General features: G+C 40.7%; 3 protein-coding genes across 4 annotated transcripts; 2 read left to right on the forward strand and 1 right to left on the reverse strand.

Moving 5' to 3' along the window:
- The first annotated feature begins 380 nt into the window (after window positions 1-380).
- LOC113020481 (coiled-coil domain-containing protein 42 homolog) lies at window positions 381-4,119 on the forward strand. 2 transcript variants are annotated; one of them, XM_026164503.2, is made up of 7 exons: window positions 381-979; window positions 1,086-1,191; window positions 2,686-2,778; window positions 2,856-3,047; window positions 3,416-3,637; window positions 3,740-3,898; window positions 3,994-4,119. In XM_026164503.2, exons 1-7 carry the CDS (start codon window positions 942-944, stop codon window positions 4,111-4,113), a joined length of 930 nt encoding a protein of 309 aa, XP_026020288.2. In that variant the 5' UTR covers window positions 381-941; the 3' UTR covers window positions 4,114-4,119. The 2 variants fall into 2 exon arrangements, with proteins under 2 accessions (XP_026020288.2, XP_080158643.1); XM_080302517.1 differs by having other exon boundaries at window positions 442-979; window positions 2,856-2,990.
- Window positions 4,120-4,798: 679 nt separating this feature from the next.
- LOC145429237 (uncharacterized) lies at window positions 4,799-12,546 on the reverse strand. The gene is made up of 2 exons (XM_080302504.1): window positions 11,941-12,546; window positions 4,799-7,576 (listed from the first exon to the last, which is right to left on the reverse strand). Exon 2 carries the CDS (start codon window positions 7,282-7,284, stop codon window positions 5,722-5,724), a length of 1,563 nt encoding a protein of 520 aa, XP_080158630.1. The 5' UTR covers window positions 7,285-7,576; window positions 11,941-12,546; the 3' UTR covers window positions 4,799-5,721.
- Window positions 12,547-13,583: 1,037 nt separating this feature from the next.
- On the forward strand, window positions 13,584-20,148 carry ildr1a (immunoglobulin-like domain containing receptor 1a). The gene is made up of 9 exons (XM_026164482.2): window positions 13,584-13,987; window positions 14,614-14,784; window positions 15,248-15,397; window positions 15,759-15,878; window positions 16,030-16,176; window positions 16,514-16,636; window positions 16,750-16,931; window positions 17,841-18,467; window positions 18,612-20,148. The coding sequence occupies exons 1-9, from the start codon at window positions 13,942-13,944 to the stop codon at window positions 18,648-18,650; spliced, it is 1,605 nt and encodes a 534-aa protein (XP_026020267.1). The 5' UTR covers window positions 13,584-13,941; the 3' UTR covers window positions 18,651-20,148.
- The last annotated feature ends 604 nt before the right edge of the window (window positions 20,149-20,752 follow it).

The following is a 20,752-nucleotide window of genomic DNA, read 5'->3' on the forward strand; positions in this document are numbered from 1 at the left end:
TTTGACTTTCTGCCCACAGACTGCCACCACTGAACCATAATGTTCCCATAACACTGTGATTGCTGCATAAAGGTTCAGTACAAATAAATAAATAAGAACTGAACAGTAGAACTACTCTGGGCCAAAGAATGAAATGTTCCCCTTCATGTCTAATTCTTTCTGATAAAGACTTAAAAAGAAAAAGACTTACTTAAAAGTGGCCGTGTAGCACGTTTACATTACTGTTGCACTTTTACCCAAGTGAAAGATTTGGATACAATTTGTAATTACTTAAGATATTAATAGGAAGGAAATAATTCACTTTTTGAGCTATTATTCTGTGAGTTTATGTGAGCTCCTTCACTGCATGCTTGTGATGGGAGGGTTCAGTGACCACTCACAGCCTGTGAAATGTCAGGAATGCTGTTGAGCAACTCTCATCTGTAATGAAGCATGGCTGCAAAGGAATATGACATCAACATACGCCATAGATGGATCTTAAAGGTTTGGTGTGGATGGAAGTAATTAGCTACCAACTGTTTCTGGTCAAAAATCTTATGGCAATCAGTGGACTGTTTGGTTACTGTCAGTTAATTCTGATTAAACTGCAGATGTAGGTTAAACAAGTGGTAAACACCTAGAAATCTACCTGTTTAATCAATAGCATTTCTGTTATTTAGTCAACAATTTAATTACAAATGTTTAAGTATTCAATGTAAATGATTGCAGGTTTCCATTTGTATGATATAAAATGAAATGCACAAAAATGGTGCAGTTTTCTACGGGTCTCGGCTGCAGCACCAACTTTAGCCGCTGCCGCGGAGACCTGCGCCTTTACAGGTTCCCAGAACTGTTACCATAGAAACGCTACAGAGTCGTGAGTCTTCTGCAGGAAGGAGAGTAAAACTTGGAGACCGTACGGTTTACTCTGGCTGAAATTTGAAAAGACAACACATAAAGTCATGTTCTCGCAGCTAACGCCTGAGGAGTCGGCTTCACGGTGAGTTTGTGTGCTGCTTCTTCCCGTCCGAGCGAGTGAAGCCCAGCCAACATCAATCTGAGCGGTCAGTGCTGCTAACTTTCTGCCGCTGCTTGTGTGTGAACAGGATGTGGACAGCAGCGGGACGCGACAGTAGCTATGTCCTCGTAGAGCTACAAGTATTACAGCGAGAGCAGGAAGAGCTCAAAGCTAAGTACGAGGAAAGCAAACAGGTGCGGAATTATTTCTCGAGACGCGAGGCAGTCACTTCTCGCGATAGCTGAACGATCAGTCTGAAGGGTAGCGTGAACTTTACCAACGCACTGTAACTACTGAATGTTTAAGTATTTCTAATCTTAAAAACGAACAAATGTATTTAAGTTTCATCAAAGAATTAAGAGCACTTTATTGGGAGCATCTATTAATTCCTAAACAATTATCTAAACAGCCAGTTATCTGCCACTTAAAGGCAGTGGCAGGGCTGTCCCATCATTCAGTGTTGTTAACAATAAAATCTAAATAATAAATAAAATCTATTTGCTGTAAAAGTGTATGACTATGTTATATGATATATCAGGAACTATTCATATAAATGCCATAATCTTTAAAAGAATTAAGGGATCATTCATTGCAGTACAACACTAATGAATTTAAACGTCTATGCAGCTTGCAGGTGGTGGTCACAGGCCATTGCTCTCTCTTTATTCCTGAGAGATTTTTCTGTACATTTAGTTTTTGCTAGTGTCCTTGTCAGTAGTGGTTGCATGAGATGGTTCCTTCTTCAGCCCCCCCCCCCCCCCAAAGAAAAAAAGAAGCCTATTGCCTCCCAGCACAGTCTTAGTAGTAGAGATAATAGGAGATTGGCTATGCCAGAGGGCTGTAGAAGGGCATCAACCCAGCTGGGCACCAGCATCTGCACTTTTAAGTAGGAACAGGAGGAGCACTGCTAAAGCCCTTCAAAATGACCTCCAGTATGCTACTTGTGCATGTTTCTGAACAAACTATCAGAATCAGACTCCATGAGGGAGGCATGAGGGACCCACCTCGTTTAGGGGGACCAACTGGATTGAAATTCACAAATAGTATGAATGCATCTTCACACTATCATGCACCCACTGCCAAACCAGTCATGCTGGTTGATGTTGCAGGCAGCATAACATTTGCCATAGTGTCTCCAGACTCTTTAACGTGTGTAAAATATGCTCAGTGTGAATCAGTGCCAGTTTTGGTGTTTCCTGACAAGAACAGAGGTCTGTGGTCACCACCTGCAAAACCATTCCCTTTTTGGAGACATGTCTTATTTATGCCTCTCCAGTGTACCTGTTGTCACTTTCATTTGGGCTAAAGCAGGTGAAATTGATTCACATTGGTTTATGCTTCCTAACTGGACAGATGGAGATCGTTAAGTTTATGTTTTACTGTAATGATCAAATGTTTATCTTAATTGTTTTAAACAGTGCAACTTAATGTACAGTAACTAATTTTATAAGCACTTGATATGTTTTGTATACAAATATCTTAATTTTGCTACCCATGCTCATAATTTCAGAGGGAAGAAGAAGAGTAGGACAGCATAAGAATTCAGATTTGCAAGTAAAATATAAGTATCTCTAAACTGTACTTTCATTACAGCCCAGAACTGCGACATGCTTGTCTTCTTGTAGCAAAAGTCTCATACAAATTTTGGCATAATTTTTTTTTTAACCCTATTATGTGGGTTTATGTAGGTGTTGGAGAGTTTGCAACAGCGTGAAGAGGAGTTGCACAAGAAGATAAAGGAAATGCAAGACCTGCATTTAAGCTTTGACATGTATCACAAGGTATGACAGGAGATCACGTTACATGCTATAAATGTTATGGGAGGAACAAAAAAGTAAGGCCCTCAATCTGCTTCTAGGATGAAGAAGCTAATCGAGCAATCGAGAAAGCAGAGCAGGAGAGACAAAGGGTGCTTCAAAAAGAGGCGGAGATAGAGAGGCTGAAGGAGCAGTTGGCCAAACTGACTGAGGAGAAACAGGAGCTCGAGCATCAGGTGAAGAGACACTCTGTGTACAGAGATCTCTTGGAGCAGCTGCTCAAAATAACTAAGGTACTGTAGCTTTTGAATACAAGTATTACAATAAATGTGACAAATATTATTCTCAATTCAGTACATCATCTGATGCTTTAATGCCTGTTTTTAACATATATGGATAAAGTGAGATATTTGACTGTCTCATAAAAAATATCAGCTCAATTTGAATGTGATGGATATGGATTTATGGGATTTGCAAATCACGGCATTCAGTTTGTATTTGCATTTTACAGTCCGTCCCATCTTTTTTGGGATTTGGGGTAACGATTGCTGATGATAGCAGTGGATTTGTTTCAGATCGCAGGCAAACTCTGGCACGTTTGAAATAGATGGTAATTTGCTTTTCGGGCTACATCCTTAATGAGAGTGTAATTGTGTTGCAGTTTAAAGGTGTGGCGGCGCTCACGGATCATTTAGAGAGTCTCCTCCACTTCAGATGCCAGCTCTCTGAGAGGGAGAGTAAGGCACAGGAGCAGGCTGACGAGCAGAGAAAAGCACTGCTGACACTGGAGCAACAGCACAACCTGCTGTTGCTGCAGAGGAACAACCAGCTGTCTCAGCTCCAGACCAAGCTGGAGAAAACTCACTCTGAAGGTCTAATATGGGTATGACACATAATCCTGGATCAAAATCCCAGCTTCAGTGCTAAGACGGCCTTAGATGTTGGCGTCTTCTGAATGAACTCTGGTTGTCCTGTGTTCATGCAGGAGAAGAAATGGAATAACATACAGGAAACGGCTGCCAGGAAAACACTGAAGCTGGGACAGATTAAGATGGCAATTTTAAATCTGTATGAAATGACTGGTGGCCAGGTAGGAGGAGAGGAAGGTGTGGATGTGAATGACACTGAGAAACAGCTGGAGCAGGTGTGTACCTTCACAGAGCAGAGACGGTGAGCAGCTGACAGTGAAACATTAAAATGAAGATTGTAACACACACCCCCCCACTGTCTTTTCCTTAGGTCAAGCAGTTCTTCGAGGACCAGACGGACATAGTGCAACAATATCAGCCTCACTCACAAAGGCGTAACAATGATCAGGGAAAACAGAAAAGCAAAAAACCCACAAATAAAGAAATATGAACAGACTGTCTTATGAAATTATTTGTACACTGGATCTGTTTAAATATTGTTATTACTATTTTTTATCTAAAGTCTATTTGTGTGTTTATGATTTGAATGAATTAACTGAAGTTGAAATAAGTACTGTAATGTGTGTATATATAAGTGCTTACGGCTTTAAAATGTAATTCGCTGACTCAACTTCAGAAATGAATTCAGCAAACACTGACGAACATGAACTGCAATCAGCAGCTGCTTTGCGTTTACTGTATATTTATGTACTGTCAGGATTAAAGTAATAAGGGGGCACATAAAACTAGCAGGCCTGTGCCAGAACTGAGCAACTTTCCATCTAACTACAAACGCACAACAAACACTTGTAGTAGGCTACACACATAATGAGTTAATTGGTCAGTACGACAGTCATTTAGCTTCTTATGTGATCTTAATCCAATAAATTAATAACAACAACTTTATTTATATAGCACACTTAAAGACCAAGGGTACACCAAAGTGCTTCACAATAGTACAGCAGATTAAAACATGAATAATTAAAGACCATTAGCAATGTACCGAGTATGCTAGCGGGTCAATGGCACTAATTGGGCAAGAATAAAAGTTAAATAAAGAGTAAATATCACATCAGAAATGTTGGGGGAAAACTCTGTAAAAGACCCAGGAGAAATAAAGACACAATGAGACAAAGTTACTTTCTTTATCAAACGTGTACACGGGTGAGCTGCTAAGAACAACTCACACCATGCACAGTGGCTTGGTAATTTTTATAGGAAAGACAGTGAGAACAGGATAAGAAAATACAAAACAAATAAAATAAACAACTCCATATGTGGCGCTAGTCTCGTCAGCAGAGAGCTGGGAGAAGGCTGTGAGAGATAAAACAATCTAAAACAATATGTCCCAAAACAGTATGTCTTTGCTGAGAAAGTCTAAAAAGATAATTCTAAACTAATCTAACCATAGGCAAAGGGCAGACAAAAGGCATCTTTGTACATTTAAAAGAAGGTAAAGAAACATAGAATCATTTTTCCTGTAACATTCCCCCCTGTTTAACTTATTTTAAATGTATACAACAATTGTCTATGAAAATTATTTATTAAGTATGTTAGGCAATTTTTAATTTCCAAAATCTTCAAAATGTCATCATAGCAGAAATGGCAGTCATTTGGTCTAAAGAATAAAACAAAAGAAAATAATAAAAAGAAAAACATAGTAAATGAAAATCATAGTAAATGAAATAACAAGTGGAATAAACAAGAAAAAATAATAAAACTAAAACTACAAAAAATAAAAGGATGAAAACTAAAATGAAAACTTCAAAAAATACAAGGATGAAAACCTTATATTTAAAATGATGCAAACCTTAAATTGAAAACTTTATATGTAAAATAATGAAAACTTCATATTTAAAATGAAAACTTTATGTTTAAAACTGAAGACTTCAAAAAAAAATAAGAGTATGAAAACGTTATAAAAATGAAAAACTTTATGTTTAAAAGTCAAGACTTCAAAAAAAATAAAAGCATGAAAACTTGCATAACCTACTAATGTTTTAATCAGTGCATGATCACTTGACAAGTCATTTTTAATCACCACGTCATTTATTAGTAGCTAGTACAAGTTCTCCTCTAACAGAATTGCAACGGGATGTTGTTCTTCTTCAGGCACGGCAACATAAGCAGTCATTGTAGTTGTTATCATCTTTGAAATCATTACTCTTAGGCATGGCAACACACACAACACTAATATGAGCAGTGCTATCATGATGAGACCTAGAAGAAAAAATGGCTTTGCTACAGCAGCCAGCCATGAACCGCTGAACAGCCAGTCAAGCCAGCCTTGTGCTGTAGCTGCTCCAGGTGTGTGGTCAGTGACATATTTTTGCAGAGCGGTCAAATTCTGCAAAGCTTCATAAATGTCTCCTCCAGTTTCGTATCCATCAGGGATAAAAGTGCAACATGTTTCCCCGATCAGCTTGCAAACTCCTCCTTGTGATGCTGTTAGCAGGTCTAGTGTCAGTCTGTTCTGCAGCACCATCGTTCTGATGGCCTGCTGTTCTCCTGCTAAGGCAGTTCCCAGGGTCTTAGTCAAGTTGATGTGTCGTAGCAGAGCATATCGGTTGATCTCCACGTGATCCTGCACCTCGGCAACTCCAATGCCGGGGATCAAGCTCTGTAAGAATTTCACTCCTCCTCCCCAGATGCGAAACTCTCCCGGCACTCCAGTGTCCACGGTAATGCCGAAAGAATTGGGGGAGGCGATGTCCACTTCACGTCTCTGCCGGCTGCTTGGGTGATGTGCAACACTTTGCATGAAGAAAACGTGATCTGATAATTCCACCAGGGCGCACAGACCTCCCCAACCTTCAGGGAGTGACAGATAAGCCTTGTTGCCACATAGGAAGTACCAGTCAGCCAAAACTCTGGTTCCTCTGCTGCTGGGTGCCGTCCGTGCACATCCTGTCTGGTACTGAGTCTTTGTTTGTAGTGGCATTCGGTAGCTGTAGTCGGAGCGACAGTTTAGGCCCATCAGCGTCGTGTTACTGGCACAGGTGGCGTTGATTGAACAGGCCATACACTTCCTCTCGTTCCTTGGTGGGCAGAAAGTGTATATGTGCTTACATAGGTGAGTAGGCAGCTCCCCCACTGCCCGCGAGCCATTGTTCATCACACATACTGGCAGTTGTGATGCGTTCAGTTTGTTCAGTAGAATTACATCAGGCAGTGGGTCTGAGACTTGGGGCCAGGTCAGTAGGTAGGTCTGTCCGGAACAGTTCACATTTGTGAGTGATGATGACCTCCAGGTTGCTTTTGCTGGGATGCTGTAGTTGGCTTTGGACCAAAGAGTACCGTAGCCTGGATGTGTTGCCAGGCCCAACAGACACCAACTGCGATCTTCAGGTATGCTGTACGGCCACAGGCCAGACGTCTGCGAGGATAGGGGCATATGGGTACATGCATAGCAGTCAGTTTTGTTATTCAGGTGAGCTGTAGTGTTCATAAACTGCCACCAGAAGTTGGTGGCGTATCCATGGGGAAACTTGGTGTACTTTCCTTTGTCATACAGTGTCTGCCTTTTCTCCATGTAGCGTGACTTGTTGTCCCTCACGGAAGCAAAGGTGAGGAGCCCGGCCATGGTCAGGGCCGCTGCAGTTGATAAGAGCCACCACGTCATGACGACGGAACACACCCTCCTGTCGCGAGTAGACCCCCCGGCCAGGAAAGCTGACCCCTCCACCGGGCGAGATCACAACAAGCGGGCAAGCCTGCCGTCAGCTGTGTTTAGATGGCTTCACTGACACGCCTGCAGTGACTCTGATGGACCCAGGATGGTCGTTCCGCAATTTTGCAAGCGGTCGGTGTAGTGAGGAGGACTTGGTATGGTCCCTCCCACCTGGGTGTGCTCCAGTTTTTCCTTTGGAGCACCTTGATCAGAACCCAGTCACCGGGCTTTAGTCTGCAAGACACTGGAGAAACATCATCAGGTTGTTGATTATGTACAACGATCTCTTTGTTTTCTAACAGCTTAGACATCCACTCTGCTAATGTGTTTTCTCTGATTGATTTGTCTATTGGTTGACTGGTAATAGGCAGTGGAAACGGCCTGCCATGAATGATTTCAAATGGAGTTAGTTTATGGGAGCCTTGTGTTAAGCGCATCCACATTTTCACTAAACCCAAACATTCAGGCCACGGCCTTCCTGTTTCTGCCATGCATTTCCTGAGCCTTTGTTTTATAGTGCCGTTAGTTCTCTCTACAAGGCCTGCGCTCTGAGGGTGATAAGCACAGTGGTGTTTTATGCTGAAACCGAGTGCTTCAGAGACCTTAGTGATGACATCATTTACAAAATGAGTGCCGTTGTCTGACCGTATCAAAGCTGGGATGCCATATGTGGGTATGAAGTGATTGCATAGGCACTTTGCTACTGAAATTGCATCTGCCTTTTTCACTGGATAGATTTCCGGCCACTTTGAGAACACGTCTATAACCACTAGGGCATATTTCGACCCTTGACATTCGCTTAGTTCAATAAAATCCATATGAGTTGTGTGAAAAGGATGAGGCGGAGTTGGAAAACGGCCTCTTTGTGGTCGCAGGTTACCCTGAGCATTATATTTTTGACACGTCATGCATGTTCTGACAAATTGTTTTGCTGAGGTTTCAAAATTTACAGTGTAGAATTTACAGTGTAGAAATGAGAGTATTGTGTAGAATTTACAGTGTAGAAATGAGAGTTGACAATACTGGTCAGTCCCCCCGTTGACAAATGCGTACAGCCATGAGTCACTAATGCCGCCATTTTGTGGAGGAATTTTGGCAACACTGGCTTGCCATAACACATCATTAAGTCGTTTGTCAGAACTGCACCGTGTTTTAGCCATTTTGCCTGCTCTGCTGTGCTTGCTGCTTTTTGTTCATTTTTCAACACATCCAGTGGAATCTGATGTGTGTTTACTGCCATCAATGTGATGTTTGCCTGTTGTGCCGCCTATTTTGCTGCTCTGTCATCAAAATTGTTGCCTGTAGTAATGAAAGAGTCAGTAGGCGTTGTAAGAGGTTGGCATGCTGGTTTGCCAGTTGGTGTAATCATTCCTCTGGTTTTCCAGATTTTTTGCAAAATGATGCACAGCAGAGAAAACATACTGGCTGTCTATATAAATGGTTATTTGTGTATCTTTGTGTATTTCACATGCGCAACAATCTCGTGTGAAGTGACCTTCCTCTCCACGGTTCTAGCAGGCGTTGTCTCTATGTTATCTGCTGTTTCTGCGTGGCTGTCTGCGGCCTTGGTGTTTGTGACTTTGCTCGCCTCTCTGTTCCTGATAGCCACCTGCGAATTAGTGTTTTAGTCTGTTGTCAACAGTCAGCCTTATTTTTAAGTTACAGAATGCTTCTCCCTTTTTTTGTTTTTTGTTTTTTTTTTTTTTTTTGTTTGGGAGAATAGATGCAACTCTACATTTTCACTTAAGGCAGTTTTAGATAATTTCTAGTTCTTCAAACAATGCATGGATCTCACACATTTCAAACTTTCAAGTTAGGGTTGTTTCCCATTTATACAAATATATATATTTAACTTTGCATTGCTCACAGCTCATAGCTCACAGCTCTAAACCTAGGCATTTTCCAATCATATGCCTAATCACTATTTGTCATTGTGACTCTCAAGTATTGTCACAAGTTCGTTTAAAGTCGTTTCCAAAACCAACAAAATAATCAAACAAAACCAAAAAACATAAACGTGTCAGGACACAAAAGAAAAAGAAAAAAAAAATGCTGCCACCCGAACAAGGCAGAAGTCTGCATATGTTGGCTTTTAATGGCATGCAGCTTCTAACATACTAGACTAATGTGCCTGTGTTAATTCAGCTCCATATTATTGTGTGAAGTTTCACTTGGTTGGGAGTGGTTTTGTGTGTGTCACATTTTTGGTGAGCCAATGGCTGGAATCAGGTTGGACTAATTAGAGGCAGGTGTACTTGATTGCACTGATACACTCGTCTACTTATAGCCCATACTACAAACACTGCTGTGTCGTTTTGTCTCTCTGTGCAGGTATGTAATGTGCTGAAATCCGATATGATTGGGATGGATTGGTTTTGCGCTATGAATTTTATATTAAGTGTGTCGTTTTGTCTCTCTGTGCAGTCCAGGGCCTATTATATGCCACAGCCTAAAGGCAGCTGGGTTGCAGAGGCTTGAGTGACCACTGACTATATGCTTGCAGGGTGGTGGGTCTCCAAGTACAACTTCTAACCCTGTTAAAGGCAACATGTGGAGTGCAACTTGGCCGTGTGTCATAGCTGTCTCTGGCCTTGGGACTGTGTGTTTTTATACAATTCATAAATGGGACACTGGACTGTTTTATCTTTTGTCTCTTGATATATTTTTCGTCAATAAATTATCTTTTAGAATTTTATTGACTGACATCTTTTTGCCCATGACTGAGACGGTTGGTCAGACCTAGAGTCTTTCTTTGGGTGTGTTACAGCAGCTTCTGCTCTAAAAGAAACAAATAAATAAAAAGAAAAGAAAATGTGGAACATGTTCATCAGCTTAGCAGTGTCTACATATTTAATTCAGCTTCTCAATCCTGTAGTTGTAGCTGTTGTCTACAGGGTTTTGCTTATTGGTTGTTATTATAGGTGTGCTCTATATCTCAGCAATGTGTCATTCTAGGACAGGTTTCAAGCTGGTCAAGTGCCTCTATGCACTTCATTAGTTTAGTTATTCTCCGTATTGTCTTCATCTCACATGTCATTACACTGAGTTTCAGCAAACCTTAAGCTTGATGCAGACTACTGCTTAACAATTATCCACCTCACATCATAACCGATTAAGGTGCCTCTTCATATTAATATTATGTCATTGTTAATATTATCCTCTTTGTCTTATATAACAGCAATAGCATATTATAATATTTTATCAGTGTGTACCACTATACTACTACTGAGCCAATTTGTTAGTTAGGATCATCTTATTCAGCAAACAGATAATTTAGAATTCATCCAATCTGCGGTCACATTTGTTCTCTCTGTTGCATGGCGGACCAGGCAGTTCTATTATAATATATTATTTATATTTTATTTTGTATCCATCAAGGGCTTCAGATGACCTGCAGAATCATCCTTTTCCCAGGATGGAGACAGTTACCTTTTCACACACTGTCCTTGGCTGAACAATGACACAGCCTTAATATACCTTATTTATTTTATTAAAATATTTTCGTGTGAATTATTTGCTTTATATTCATTTTATACATTGTGGGCATGGTCATCATGCCAACTGTGTTTCATTGTTAATATCACTTTACAGGTTGTTATCTCTGCTATTATTAATTTCAAATACTCTAAAGATAATTTCTACTGTAACTTTCCCTTTGTTCATCTTTATTTCGTACTTTTTATATTTATATCTACTCAGTGGGGTCTGTTTTCAACCCTTTTAAACTACTTCAAACTACTTTGATCTCTAGTTTTCACTTAATAAGGGATTATTAAGTTCTTCCTGATATGGGTGGTGCTGCAGATGCGGCTGCAGGAGTGAGTGATGGTTTACTAAAAGGGTTGTGGGAACTGCACAGTGTCTCGTCTTCTGGTTTTACTAAACTGGCAGTTGAGTTCTGTTCTTCTGACTGTTTATATTTTGTTTTCTTAAATCTCTCAGTTTACAGACACTGTTTTTGTCCGGCGTCTGGACTTTTCTTTTCTCACCACTGCTCGTCAGCAGGAGTGAGTTTTAATTTCACTTGCTTGATTACCCATCTTATTTATGTATTTACTTATTTTTGTTTAAGTAATATATACACAATACAGCTGCTATCACCTTCGCTGGTATTAGAGACGAGAGTGGTTGCTCACACGCCCTTCTACTTTCGGACTATTTCCAAAAGCGGTGTGAACTTTACGAGACGGAACTCGACCGTTCTCTCAACTCACCAGCACGTCAGTGAATAGCAGTAAAAGAAAAACACAGTAGGAGCAGCTCAGTCTCTTATTGGACCGTGAAAATTCAGCTTGCTCCATTAATTAAAACAATACACACACACACACATTCACATTCACAGCTTCGACGCGCGCGACCGGAACCCTTATAATAAGGGGAGCTCCCAGAGCTACTTACTCCCTAGACCCAGTCTAGACCCAGCTGGGGGAGCTACCCAGAGCTCCAAAGCTACCAGTCGACGAGCTTCCAAAGCTTCCAGTCGACGAGCTACGCTACCAGTCGACGAGCTCCCAGAGCTACCAGTCGACGAGCTACTTCCGCTATTTTAAATTCCCTGAATTCAAAATGCGCTTTTACGCAAGATTGTGTCAGTGTGTCTGTATCTACCTGGTCGGTGTCGCCGGGTCTGGTCCACCTCGATCGGGTCCCACCACCGTGGGTCGCTTTCTAAGACGTTGGCCAAGACCCGAATTTAACGCTCTTGGTCTTTTTCCACACACCTGGTGTGTGGGCTGTCGACAGGCGAACAACGTGGACTGGTCACGGAGATGGGACACGATGGAGGTGATCCGGCTGTCGAAGGACCAAGAAATGTTGGGGGAAAACTCTGTAAAAGACCCAGGAGAAATAAAGACACAATGAGACAAAGTTACTTTCTTTATCAAACGTGTACACGGGTGAGCTGCTAAGAACAACTCACACCATGCACAGTGGCTTGGTAATTTTTATAGGAAAGACAGTGAGAACAGGATAAGAAAATACAAAACAAATAAAATAAACAACTCCATATGTGGCGCTAGTCTCGTCAGCAGAGAGCTGGGAGAAGGCTGTGAGAGATAAAACAATCTAAAACAATATGTCCCAAAACAGTATGTCTTTGCTGAGAAAGTCTAAAAAGATAATTCTAAACTAATCTAACCATAGGCAAAGGGCAGACAAAAGGCATCTTTGTACATTTAAAAGAAGGTAAAGAAACATAGAATCATTTTTCCTGTAACAATAATCAATAGACACACATGGATATCAAGTGAAGAGATATATATAATGGTAAGCACATAAATGAAGATGGTATAGGAGTATTAACTAACTGGAAAAGCAAGGTTAAATAAGTGAGTTTTTAGTCATGATTTAAATGTTTGGATGGAGTCGGACGCACAAATAGCAATGGGAAGGTTGTTCCACAAATTAGAAGCAACCAGGGCAAATGCACGGTCACCTCTGGTCTTAAGCCGAGATCTAGGCTGTACCAAGAGTAATTGGGTTGATGATCTTAGGGCTCTCCCAGGGGTGTATGGTCTACGGAGTTCAATGAGATAGCTAGGCGCTATATTGTTTATGATTGTAAAGGTAAGCAGCAACATTTTAAATTCAACATGGTATTTGACAGGGAGCCAGTGCAAATCATTAGTTAACTTGTAACTTGGAAATAATGACACTTGTTTAATCCCTGACACCTACTAATAAACATGTCAGTGCACAACTCATGAACCCAGTGAATTGTTCCAGTTTCACTTACTTGGTTAATTAGACCTGTTTCCACTTGGAAGTTGGAATAGAAGAAATTATGATACTGATCATTCAGAACAGTTAAGCTACAATAGTTTTACACAAGCGCAGTTGGTAAGTATACTTGAATATGAACTTACCAAAGAGGTTGGATCTGTGTGTGGTTATATGAGTGTAATTTGTTTTCACTAAAACACAGATTATTATTGTTGAGGTTTTTATGAAAGACTAGAAGACTTTGATTAGTCTAGGAAACAAAGGCATGAAGAGCAAAGCCCAGCTTCAGTTTTTCCCTCCCCTGTATTATTCATTCATGAGTCACACAGCTGTTTTGAAGGGATTTCGAAAAACATTTCCTAACACCTGGAAGAGCAAATATTTGCTTAACAGGAATAAGCTGAACATATTTTTTCCTAATCCAGGGATGGTTTCTCTCCAGCCCAGTCAAAAGATTGAATCTAGAGTTCAGAACACATTTGTCACAGTGTCATACAAACAAAATACTCCTACAGCCAGAGAAAATCAGATAAGATCAGTGAGATGTTACAGGTAGTATCTGTTTATGCGCTTGCAAATGATCGTGGCATTTTCCTGCTTTATACCTGCCTACGCCACAGGAAAGCTCACCTGTTTCGGGGTGGAGCCATAGATGAGCTCAGTCTCAGGGATCAGCTACAAACATTGGCTAATCTTCAGTGGCACTCGTAGGCGGAAACAATGAGCAGTTTTGGTTAGGCCAAAGTGAAGCTAGAAACTCGTGTTTTGTGGAGTTTTTTGTGGTAATTTTTTTTATTTTTATTTTTAATCTTGGGAGTGTTGCCTCTCTGTTTGTATTTGGAGCCGAAGGTTTTGGGGTGAGGGGGTTTGTACCCTTTGGTAATCATGGAGAGACTTCCTGTCGCTGTCATACTGCTGTCGCTTCTGAAAGGTAATTTTTTTTTTTTACATGTTAGCTTCATGTTTGTGTAAAAACAAGTGTACTAAACCAGTTTATCAAGAAAATGTTAAAAAAAAACACTTACAAAAATGAACATCAGTTTAAGTATCGGTCACATGACACAGGTGTTTACATGAAGCAATCAAACATGACCGTCTTGTTTCATAGTTGGTTAAGCAAATTATGTGTTACTCGTCTTTATAACCGATTTAAACATTTGTCTGTCGGAGATTATTAATATTTGGGTCACTTAGAGATACTTGGGACCCTGACCATTGAGTCACTCTTTAAAGTTAAGCCAACGATTTTCTTTATTTCCACTCTGGAAAGAGTCACTGCGCTATGCGCACACTTAGATGAACTCATCGGGTTTCATTCCACCTTTTCAGTGTTTGTTTGGTAGTTTCACAGTAGGCCACTTCCTGTGTCTTTGTCTGTGCCACCTGTTTTTCTGGTCCTGCTACTTTGACATTAACTCCTTGGCTCATAGTAGCTCTCACTCATTGTCTCCTTTCCTCTATTCTTCTTCCTGGACTTTTGCTGATAAATAATGTAACCTAATGGATCATTGTATAATACTATATGTGGTTAACTCTCTGTCTGTTGTCTTTCTGCAGTGTCAGTATGCGTTCAGGTGATCGTTCCCTACACGCAGTACAGCACGCTTATGTTTGCCAAAGTGGTCCTCCGCTGCGACTACTCCACCTCTGCAAACCCCCAAAACGTTATTCTCACATGGACTTTCAAGTCTTTCTGCATGGACCCTGTACTGCAGTATTACTCCACAGGTACAAAAGCAACTGTCACCTGAGGGGTGGGGGGTGCCGCCACAGAGTGGGATTAAAGTGCCAAAAAACTTTCGGCAACGGTGACAAAGATGGAAATCTATGTAGATGTAGATTTAAATGCATATACATTTCTGTGCATTTCTGCCCTCTGCATTAATTTGATCTAATTCTTGGGGGGTTTTTTTTGTTTGTTTGTTTTTTTTCAATCAGTTCTTTATTTTATTTTTTTTACTCTCACCTCACTTGGTGTGGTGCTTCCTACTGCACACATTTCGTTTTTGCTATTCCCAAGGCTGCAATGAACAATTTCAATAAGAATAATAATTTCATCTATGATCATTTGTGGGTTGTACCTGATGATCTTGTCTTTTGTGAACCACCAGGTTTATCCCAAACAGCCAGTAACATGTTTTGGCCAGTTGTCAGTCTTTGCACTATTAAGCTTTTACATCTGGTTTTGCAGCATACCAGGCTCAACTACAGTTAGGACAAGATCCATCAAATGACTGTCCAGACCGTGACCGGACAATACGCACTGTGGTCCAGAAAACAGGAAGCAACCAGCCTATACTGGGAACAGAGTACCAGGAACGGAAGATTTCCATCCAAAACCGTGAGTTCACCCCAAGATGAGCCTAAATGTGATTTGTTTTGGTTTTTTTTTTGTGGTTTTGTTTTTTGTTTTTTAAGCTGAAGCACCTGTATAAATCTTTTAAATAGATGCTTGGTACAATATGAATGGGTAGTTTTGTTCAAATAACTGTGAACTTTTTTTTTTGGTTGTTCTTCCTTCATTTTCATTATGTGATCATTTTTGCAGAAATAAAGGATTAATAGTATGTTATCCTGATGGCCTTTTAATTTGTAGAGATGGAAGTGAATTGACGAATGCTGTCCAGTTCTTTGAGCTTCTGAAATTAGGGCACAACAGAGGAAGTTGAATTTAATCATGTATGTTTGCATTGTCTGGACAGAGGCCGATCTGGTGATCAATGAGGTGATGTGGTGGGACAACGGGGTGTATATCTGCAATGTTAATGCTCCTGGAGACACCAGTGGGATCACTTCCAAAGAAGTCAAACTCATTGTCTACAGTAAGAAAGAAAATATAAATGCATAAGATTAAACACAGCAGAAGCTGCAGCTTCTGTTAATGTTATTAATGCTGTAACATACGCAAAAACCTAGTCTGCTTCTTAAGACACAGAACACAGAGCGTCTCCCTTTTTCTTCGTCTTCCTACAGACTGGTTGACTGTGTTGCTCATCATCATCGGTGCCCTCCTTCTCATCCTGCTCTTATGCATCTGCTGCTGCCAGTGCTGCCCTCAGATATGCTGCTGCTATGTCCGCTGTCCCTGCTGCCCACAAAGGTGCTGCTGTCCTGAGAAAGGTAAAAGCTTTCATTTAAGGGCGCTTCAACAACAGAAGTCAAGGAATAAGGCAGTTTGGGAGTTGAGGAGGAAAAAAACCAAGCATGAAGGAAGGAAGAATATTTCATTGCCTGTATATCTAGTGAATGTTTGATTGCTGTTTCCATTGCTCCACTCAGTTTGGTCATTAACAGATCCTTTCTGCAGGCCTTCATTTGTGTTTGAAAGTACCTATTGCTAATAGCCTTAGTGAAATCAAACATGTGACCTTATCATGCTGCAAATAAAAAGCCCATATACTTTGAGATAGCCTCACTGAATCTGTACATACTAGAAATTGTTGTTCTCACGTTTTAGCTGTGATGCAGCATCGTATGGTGAAGCAGGCTCAGAAGGCCATGAATCCTTGGTTAGGAGGACAACCAATATATGCACCACTGAGCTCCGCCCCCAGCCAGATGAACCCAATGCTCTACGCTGGTACATGCACACATTAATCTGCACATATTAAAGTGTCAGACTTAAATAGGTTATAATTTGCTGTTTCCTTAAATTTTCTAAATGCTTTTTTTTCTTTTCTTTTTTGTCTTCAGGGTCTGTTGCAGGAAGCAGCATCCCTTTAAAGACTATGCCTCTCCCTCCTCCTCAGTCTTCAGCTTACAGCATGCCCCCTCCCAGTGTCCAAGGTAACCGCACGCCAGCCAATAACAATCACATGCTCGACTACCTGGAGAACCAAGTGAGGGGGTTGGAAATGACCAGTCCTCTTCTACAGGTATGTTCCCACGACTTTTAATGTAAACAAAAACACATTTGTTGGTTTACAGCAGGGGTGGACAACTCCAGGCCTCGAGGGCCTGGAGTTGTCCTTGAACCAACACAGCTGATTTAAATGGCTAAACTAGCTCCTGCAGTTCTCCAGAGGCCTGGTAACAAACTAATCATGTGATTCAGGTGTGTTGACCCAAGGTGAGATCTAAAACCTGCAGGACACCGGCCCTCGGGGCCTGGAATTGCCCACCCCTGGTTTACAGGCAACAATCTGTGAATTGTAATGGCTCCTATGCTTCATGGCCTACTACGTCATGGGCGTTGCACTTGTTTGGATACTTTTGCTTTCTGTATCGTTTTTTTTTTTTAGCTAACACAAGTCAGTTGCGACGACTTTTTATGACTTATGTCTGACTGATGTCATCAGAGAATTAAAGTGTGACCGTTTCAGACGGGCTCATCAAACCCACAGTGAAGAGAGAGCTTTTTGCTTAGTTTTAAACACGTCTTTCACTTTTTATGTCAAGAATGCATATAGTTAGAGACATCCAGACTTGACACAACACGTTAATCACAGCATTGTGTTAGAAAATTAAATATTACACTTTAGAAGGTCACAACTGACTTGGTGTCTTCAGCCTCGCAATTTTAGTTTCCTCAGGAAACAAAAATTCTTAAAATGGTGGAACATTTTCTGCTTTTCTAAACCTGAAGTTCCCTGTAGTGGTTCACTTCATTTCTGAGGCTTATCATATTGACGATAAGTGTCTGATATATATTTTTTAATTTATTTTAATGATGCAATTACCATAACAGTATATACTCTATTTGTAGCATTGAACCTGGGCACAGTTTTCGTTTTGTTTTTAAGTTTTAGTTATATTTATTTCTTCTTATCTCTCTCTTCTTTCAGTCTCAGCCACCCCCCCCACCTCACACCCAGCACTATGCACCTCCTGCCCAGCACTATGCGCCTCCTTCCCGCCACATGCCCGTCAATGTCCCATTTTCACCAGGCCCCCCCAGCATGATCTCTGCCCTCAACGATGGCCCAGCAGAGCGTCGTGTCATTACGCTTCCGCCAATAAGGGAGTCGCAGTTAGGTAGAGTTCCACCTCCTGCGCCCAAGACCCGGCCACCGAGTTCCAGCGAGAGCAGCCGCAGTGGCTACACTCGTCGCGACGAGCAAGGGGGAGCGGGCAGACGTTACCCGTCACCTACCAGATCTAGAGGTATTCCCCGGAGCTACAGCGAGGAGTCACTGGATGGGCGGGGTCGCAGCCGGGCACGAGAAGGCATGGACCGCCCTCGATCCCGTTCCAGGGATGACTTGTTTGACAGCAGGTCCAGAGGGAATTACTCTCCCCCAGCAGCACGCCACTCGAGGAGAGGGTCCTGGAGCTCAGATGAGGGAAGCAGCAGAAGAGGGGCGGTGGGAGGTGCAAGGAGAGGAGGTGGAGGCTGGTCCGATAAACCTCCCAGTTACACAGAGTACGAGCCGGGACAGAAACCAGGAGCACGAAGAAATGATTATTACTCTGTAAGGAATACTTTGCTTTAGTTTGCAAACTTGCAAGTACACCAATGCACTTGTATCACACATTTCTCAAACATGCAGTCACTATTATAAATAAAACCTCTGTTTGCTAGTGCAGTGAATCTAAAGTTAGTATGTCTCTCTCAGGACAAGGCGTCTCGCAGTGGCAACAGCATCGTCATCTGAGCCCTCCATCTGCAAAACACACTGACCTCTGTTTCAGAGAGCAAGCCAACTCATTAGCCTGTTGTCTGGCTCTGGGTAAACCCTTTATATGCCCATATATATATATTTTTAATCTGTGAAACGACTAACTCTTTGTACATCTGATGAAGGACATAAACTCTGAGATTGAAAAATCCAGATATTCGTCATGCTTTCCTCTCATACAGGTGGATAGAGGTCAAATGGCTCATGAGAGAAGGGAAACCTTTTAAATTAAATTAAACCAAATGATGATTGTAACTCTGAAGAAATTGTGGTAATACTCCCCTCGGCTGGTTTGTTAGTCTAAAGAAATTATTCAGAAGGAAATTTGGACTAAAAGCTTGTTGCGTTTTTTGTTTTTTTGTGCTGAAGCTCTATTTATTTGGTAGTTAATTCTTATAAGGGATAAAGTCATGAAACAAACGCTACAAGGTGCAAAAGAAAAGTCTCTCAGGGTGAGTAAGCATTTTTGTTTTTGTTACATTATAATTTATAGTTTAAACCACATCAATATGATTACATTTTATGCTTTTGTTAAATCACAAAATATTGCTTTCACATCTCCATAATGTCTTTAGTGTCTTTTGTATTTGCTATATTTTAAAAGAAAATGCATACATTACTTGGCTATGGTTAGAAAATGCATGTGTACATAACTTGTATCTCGTTGATACTAGGAGTAAATTAGTCATACAGTCAGTGGAGTGACGGACCTTTTTGATTCATTCACTGTTATTACAAGCTATTTTTTTCTCTTTTTAAAAAACTGTACAGTTACTTTGTCATAGTACTTCAATAAGTCTTTGACATCTGGGGTACAACGTACCTGTGAGTTGCTCTTCTTCCTGTTTGACCTTTGAGCAACTTGATAGTCGCACATGTTGTGTCGATAATCTTTGCGATATTCCATATGTAGAGAGAAATCATCAAAGTAGGTTGCCATATCTTATCACACTGCCACTGTTTTCTTGACAGCCATAGTTTTTAATATTCTGAACTATTTGCATATCTAAATATAGCCTAAAATGCAAAAGCAATATCAAAGTATGTATCCAAAACCTATAAATTATCAGACATCGACTATACACCCCAAACCGATTCACAGTAGAACTGTAAAATAAAGCCTAAATATGATGCAAATTAAAGCTGATGGCAGGACAGTTTATGTAAAGGTCAAGGTGTTGCAGGAGAATTATAGTTTTGGGGTGGTTTTTTTTTGTTTGTTTTGTTTTTGTTTGGTGGCTTTTCACATACTGGCAAAGCAAGTCAGTTGTTTTTGCGCTTTAATGTAGATTTTTTTTTTTTTTTTTGTCTTAATGTCATTTTCAGCTGGGTTTTTTTTCTTTTTCTGTTATGGTGCTTTTATTTTTTTTAATTTTTTTTAAATGAAACTGTTTTCTGTAAAGTCATTGTACAAACCTACTTCCCAAAAATTGGGAACCTGTGTAAAATGTAAATAAAAATGAGAATGTAAGAATTTGGAAATCTCAAAAGTTTTTATTTTATTCAAAACAGAACACAGAAAATGTGAAATGTTTAAACTAGGACACTTCACCATTTCATGGAAAACATGAGCTCATTGTCAATTTGATGGCAGCAGTTCATCTCAGAAGTGCTGGGACAGGGGCAACAAAAAACTGAAAGTAACTCGCACTAAAAAGAAACAACTGGAAGAACAGCTAATTAGGTTATTTGGCAAAAAGGACAGTAGCAAAGTTAAATGTAAAATAATATGTATTTTTCTCAGATTTAAAAGTGCATGAGGTTTTGTTTTGTTTTTTTCTTCTTCTGTCTTTGTTGAAAGTGCACATGATGGAGCTGAACTGAGAAACCAGACGCTAATTATACCTGCTTCTGTTAATGAGGCAAACACAAACAGCACTTCTGAATGCACTATCATTATCACTGTTTCAGCAGCTTGCCCTAATGCAGCCACACAGTGGTTTCTCAAATACTGTTTATCACTTGATGCTCTTGTTGTACACTTACCAGCCAATTTACCAGTTACGTCTGGCTAGTAATGGGTTGAATCCCCTTGTGACTTCAGAGCTGACTTAAATCTTCATAGCATATATTCAGAA

The sequence above is a fragment of the Astatotilapia calliptera genome, chromosome 1, assembly GCF_964374335.1.
Source record: "Astatotilapia calliptera chromosome 1, fAstCal68.1, whole genome shotgun sequence".
In the NCBI taxonomy this organism is placed as follows: domain Eukaryota; kingdom Metazoa; phylum Chordata; class Actinopteri; order Cichliformes; family Cichlidae; genus Astatotilapia; species Astatotilapia calliptera.

Coding starts and splice junctions, on each gene's coding strand:
- LOC113020481 (XM_026164503.2), top strand. CDS start 942: ATGTTCTCGCAGCTAACGCCTGAGGAGTCGGCTTCACG. Junction 3,048..3,415: donor AGCTGCTCAAAATAACTAAG/GTACTGTAGCTT, acceptor ATTGTGTTGCAG/TTTAAAGGTGTGGCGGCGCT. Junction 3,899..3,993: donor CTGAGAAACAGCTGGAGCAG/GTGTGTACCTTC, acceptor TCTTTTCCTTAG/GTCAAGCAGTTCTTCGAGGA.
- LOC145429237 (XM_080302504.1), bottom strand. CDS start 7,284: ATGACGTGGTGGCTCTTATCAACTGCAGCGGCCCTGACCATGGCCGGG.
- ildr1a (XM_026164482.2), top strand. CDS start 13,942: ATGGAGAGACTTCCTGTCGCTGTCATACTGCTGTCGCTTCTGAAAG. Junction 15,879..16,029: donor AGTCAAACTCATTGTCTACA/GTAAGAAAGAAA, acceptor GTCTTCCTACAG/ACTGGTTGACTGTGTTGCTC. Junction 16,932..17,840: donor TGACCAGTCCTCTTCTACAG/GTATGTTCCCAC, acceptor CTCTTCTTTCAG/TCTCAGCCACCCCCCCCACC.